At 39.5% G+C, this 5,520-nt stretch overlaps 1 protein-coding gene across 1 annotated transcript in view; it reads left to right on the top strand.

Annotated features, from left to right (window-relative positions):
• LOC106010977 (acetylcholinesterase-1-like) overlaps positions 1–5,520 on the top strand; it is a 10,909-nt gene that overhangs the window by 1,942 nt on the left and 3,447 nt on the right. The window contains exons 2-3 of the mRNA XM_013079329.1: positions 883–1,028; positions 4,435–4,680. Of these exons, the coding sequence (XP_012934783.1) occupies positions 883–1,028; positions 4,435–4,680 (392 nt within the window). The remainder of the gene's footprint in view (positions 1–882; positions 1,029–4,434; positions 4,681–5,520) is intronic.

Here is a 5,520-nt window from a genome sequence, read left to right on the forward strand (position 1 = left end):
CATAAGAGTGAAGAAACATATTTATTTATTTATTTATTTATTTATTTATTTATTTATTCATATATTTATTTGTATATAAAACATTCTCCGGCGTGTTTACTCTAAGACTAACAGATAATTTTAAAATCCAAAATGCTGCACAGTTTGTTGTTATTATTAAACAAAAAAAGCGCCAGATGATTGAATTGGGCAGGGTAAAAAAATGTTTCATAGGAAAGAAGGAGCAAATCATAGAGCACCTGCGCGTTATATTTTTAGAGTTAGATCTAAATGAATTTAGAGTCATTGGATTAATTTTCGGATATATTTATTGATTTCCAACGTCAGAACTGCTTTTATTTACCTACCTTTGTTCTATTCTTTCCCGTTGTAGTGTAAAAGGAAAAATACGCTGGTTTTAAACGTAACTGCTTTATGACATTTTGACAAATTTATTTAGATCATTGAATTTGGGAGGGGGTGGGGGGTGGGTGTCCTCATAAAAAAAAATCTGGATGTTACTTCCAACCTAAACTGAAGTGGATGCAACCTTTCGGGTACTAAAAGAAAGACGGAGGTACTTGTTACAATTTATAACTTCCCTGAGCGGGACACACACTGAACTTTCTTTTTACGAGACAAGGCGAAGGGCCTATTATAATCATTATGCCACTGTCGCTGGTCGGTTGGATGACACACACTTACGAACAATTTTTGCAACAGTTTTTATTTTAATTTCACTTTTTGGGGGTTTTGTCTTCGATTTCCACCCTAATATGTAAACTAGATTTTGTCAAGAAAACTTGAATTTAATTAGTGTTGATCCTCCCAAAGAACCACATAATATTCTTTACACCATCCCTTGTCCCCGTTTAGCATTCTGTTGTGTTTTTTTTCGACCAGGGAGCGTGTACAATGCTACAGAGTTCGGGCCCTTCTGTATGCAGGACTCCACATGGATTGATATCATGGGCCCAGGACAAGAGGACTGTCTCTATCTGAATGTATTCACTCCCACCTCTATGCCCGAGGGTGGCACGCTTCGAAAGGTTAGTAAAAGGTATAATTACGCTGAGTCAAATAGTGAGGATGTCTGGCTACTTGGTGAACAAGAGATTTATTTCTCCAGCAGCAGAGGGCAGATGAGGATGGTTTATCCAAAATGGCCACCACAAACGGGTACTGTGTCTCCTCCAGCAGACACGGGAACTTATTAGGATTTCCTCTGGAGGTTGCGGATGGGCCAACAACCCATCTCATAAAATCCTTCAAGTTACTGAAACGAAAAGCAGAAAACGTTACCTTATTGTGTTGGAAGAAAGGAGCAGATCAAATAGAGCTAATGTGATGGTTAATAGCCCGAGCAGCTCCCTCCTGAAACCCAATAAACATCTCAAGACAGGCTTCTGGAACGTTAGAACCATGCTCCAGACCTCTAAATTAGCCCAAATAACAAACGAAATGTCCAGCTATCACCTCGACATATTAGGCCTGAGCGAGACACGTTGGCCTGGCCAAGGGAAATATGGAAGCTATAGAGGCACAATAAGAGATGAGGCAATCACCCAGGAACTAGATGGGCCGAAATTTGAGAAAGTGGCCCGGGACAGACAAGCGTGGAGTCGACTGCTCTCCGCCTTATGTACCTGACGGTATAGGGAGAGAGTTAGTAAGTAAGTACTGCCGTACCTGTGTATGGGCCAGATGGTAGGCATGCTAACATAATACTATTATAATACATACTCTCATGATCATACTCGCGAGTTTGGAAACATTCATACGGACATGTACGCGCACGAACACACGTGCTCACGCGCACGCACACACACACACACACACACACACACACACACACACACACACACACACACACTTACACATACACACCCCAAATGTTGGAACACGGGCACAAAAGGCTTCTTTCGAAAACCAATTCAGCGAAAGCAAAGAGTATGATGGTAGCAATATTGGCCTACAGCAAATAGCTTGGCATAAAAAGACTTCTTTCTGTAGCTCCCTTTTATCTCTACCACCCACGTTTTCTTTTTTTCTGTTTTCTGAAAGGAAAGGGGTGGGGATAAGGAGGGGGGGGGGGTGTCCTCTTAACACCCTCAATATTCCTCGGGGAGAAAGTGGGAAAAATATGGAGGAGACCATGAAAATTAACCCCGGGGTTTGGGGGGGGGGGGGGAAGGTTTGGTTTAATTTTTGGGTTTATGTGCCCCCAAAATTTCCCCGGGGGGGGGGGGGGGGGTATTTGAGGAAAAATCGTGCGTTTCAAACGGGAGGTCACAATTAATTAATTGAAGTTTAAGAGAACACTAATAAAACATTCAAAAGTTTTGTGTTTTTTTTCTACGCCCCCATCGACAAGCCGCTGAAAACGAAAATATTCCATGAAAGCAAAGTCGCATTTTTGGTTTTGTTTTGACCTTTGTTTTTAAAAAAAATCTTTGTTTGCTTTTTGATTAGTGAGGTAGAGCTAAGAGCCCGTAGTGAGGGGATAACCCCTGGGCCCAGTTTGCCCCATGAACGTTATATTATTAATGTGAGGACAATAACTAGAACTGTGGTCTTCAAAATTATTTTTTTTACAAGAAAGAAACCACTTGTGGTATTTTGAGACTCTTGCGTCACTTTGAATCCATCCAAGATGCGTGTCACGATTTTACTCGGGAATTGAATTTTGAGTGTTATTTCAGTTCCTTTGTTATTTTGTTACGCTTACTGTCAAAATACCGTCTGATCTACGCAGTAAGATTACACAAATTTGAATGCTATCATGTGTAGGCCTATGCTCGTGTTTACCTTTTCGATTATACGGTTTCACCTTCTTTCATTCGGCAATTCACTTTCATTTAATTTCATTTGAAAGAAAAAATATCGATTTTGTCCTATAGATTTGCCAATGCAAACAGAACTTTGCATGGCACTCCCATAAGCCAGCGACGAAACCATTTTTCTTTATCTATTATTTTTATAAGTTTTAAAAACGTCTTGATCCAGTAATAATAATAATAATAATAATAATAATAATAATAATAATAATAATAATAATAATAATAATAATAATAATAATAATAATAGTAATAATAATAATAATTTTACCTGGACCCAGCATCAAACATGGTCTTTTGGGTGCACACACAGGATCACTAGAAGAATGATTAAAGTAACTTAACCTACAAATTGGCTATTTTGAGACAGCGACACCACTATACCCCCACAATTCACAGTACGAATGTAACACCTTTATCCCCTTACCATACACCACCATTCTCCCCTTTTCAAGACGTCACCACGTGAGTCTCTATAAGTACACATATGTACATTGCGACATACATGCATGACGTATAATGCTTGTCCCGTTGCTGTCAAAGATTTTAAGCTGTATTCCACCGTAGGGAAAAATTTAAAGAAGCATCTTCATCTCTGCATTAGGGCGTGTGCCACTCCGTCACTTTGTTGGCGTTCATCAGCGGCATAGCATGGTCAATGAAAGCTCATCATCATCCTCCAGTGTCTTGCCGACTGGCGTGGGCGATCATGGACCTCCACTTCACTGTCTTGCGCAGCAGCAATGGTGTCTGTTGTTCTTACTGCTCCTAGCCATGTTGTCATCTTGTCCAGTATCTTTTCCCTCTGTCTACCTCTGCCTCTCTTTCTATCAAACTTGCCTGTTGTTACAATATTCTCTAATGCTTCTTTCCGCATTGTGTGTCCAAAGAAATTTGCCTGTCGCTTTCTGATATTCGTGATAAGTTGTCTTCTATAATTTGCTTCAATCAGGACATCTTCATTTGTTTTTTTTTACCTCTCCATGGGATACGTAGCATACGTCTTATGAACCACAACTCTATCGCTACAATTGTTCTTTCCAGCTGTTTATTGATTGTCCACGCTTCGTATCCGTAAAATAGGATTGGCTCAATGTAACGTTTCAGTGCTCTTTTTCTCAATGAAAGCTACCTCATTAAAAAACATTAAGAAAGTATTTGGAAATGTAATTAAGGTGAAGGGTGTGTTTTCTTTGTCATTTCCACTGTTCATACTGATTGTTGAAAAAACACAGTACAGTTTAGCGTGAGGAAAAGGAATGGGAAGGAATTTAATAGATGGAAAATAAAGAAATGAAACCTAACAGTGCCACCATCCAAACATCTATTTTAAATTAAGCATGCATATCTTCATTTACTGCCACAATTGCTCATATTATACGAGTACGTAACGATATCTTTCGATAACTTTCTTCTCTACACTTAACGATTTGCTTGCTGAACCTTTTCTTCTTTTACTTTCAATTTTTTACTTTTTTTGTGATTAACTTTTATATTTTGACCAATAGCATAGCGTCTAATGATTTATGTTATAAACTGTTATTTTCCATACAGCCAATTGCCTCTATCAACAAAGACTTAAAGAACAGATTCGCCTACGTCTTCACTTTTCATTCAGGTGTTTGTTTACATCCACGGAGGGAGCAACCTAGGAGGAAACTCTAACACCATCTTCCCCGGAACGCTAGTGACGACCTTTGACCTAGTTGTCGTGACCTTGAACTACCGTCTCGGCACCTTTGGTTTCCTCAGCACCCTGACCCCGGACTGCCTCGGCAACTTCGGCCTGTGGGATCAGATCCGGGCTTTGGAGTGGGTCAGAGACAACATCCAAGCTTTTGGGGGTGACCCTCAGGCTGTCACGGTGAGTGACCTTACAATTTATTACGTTTGTTTGTTTGTTTAGCCTCTTTTTATCTTCAGGACTTTCTTGATCAAAAACAAAACAATCAAACACACGAACAAAATCAACTTAAATTCGAATATGTGAACATACGTTTTTTAAAATGTCCAACTTGCCCGAAAGAAAATGGTGACCAAAATTTGTTGTGTGTTTCCCCTTTATATTTGCTTCGTCTTGCAATCAACAATTCTTGGTCACAGTTTCCATAACATGAAGACATATAAATTGTGTTGTATTAACGCCGTCATTGCGCTATGATTTATTTATCACTGTCTGAGTAAGTCATAACAGGAAAATCCAAGGTAGACAAAGGCTGAATTTTTTTTGTTTTTGAGTTGTGAAAAAGGGAGCACAAAATATTTACACCCCAACGTCTCGAATTGTAATATCCTAGACCGGGCTTCGTCATGGCTGCTGCTCTTTGCCCACTGTAAAACCTTCGCCGAGCCCATGCGCACTACGGTCGTGCAAATGAAGGACAAAAACCCCCCTCTCGTTTCACTATATTATCGTTGAGTGCATGATCAACATTTCCCTTCTTGCCCTTCATTTGGTTCCAAACAGAGGAAAAACTAATGGTGCGCTTTATGGTGAACAGGGATTATGTCAGAGTGCAAAGTCTTGGATATCATCGTTGCACTCATATGATAATGCCTAAGTCATTTTTCGCCGATTTGAAGTTTTTGGTTTGAAAATGAAGAGCAGAGCCAGCTTGGTAATATTATTATAGTATAGTTCACTTTGACAAAGGAATACTCCAAATATAAAATCAGTTGAGAGTAAACAAATTCAAGCGTTTCA

This window comes from Aplysia californica, unplaced genomic scaffold (genome assembly GCF_000002075.1).
Source record: "Aplysia californica isolate F4 #8 unplaced genomic scaffold, AplCal3.0 scaffold00048, whole genome shotgun sequence".
Classification (NCBI taxonomy): Eukaryota; Metazoa; Mollusca; class Gastropoda; order Aplysiida; family Aplysiidae; genus Aplysia; species Aplysia californica.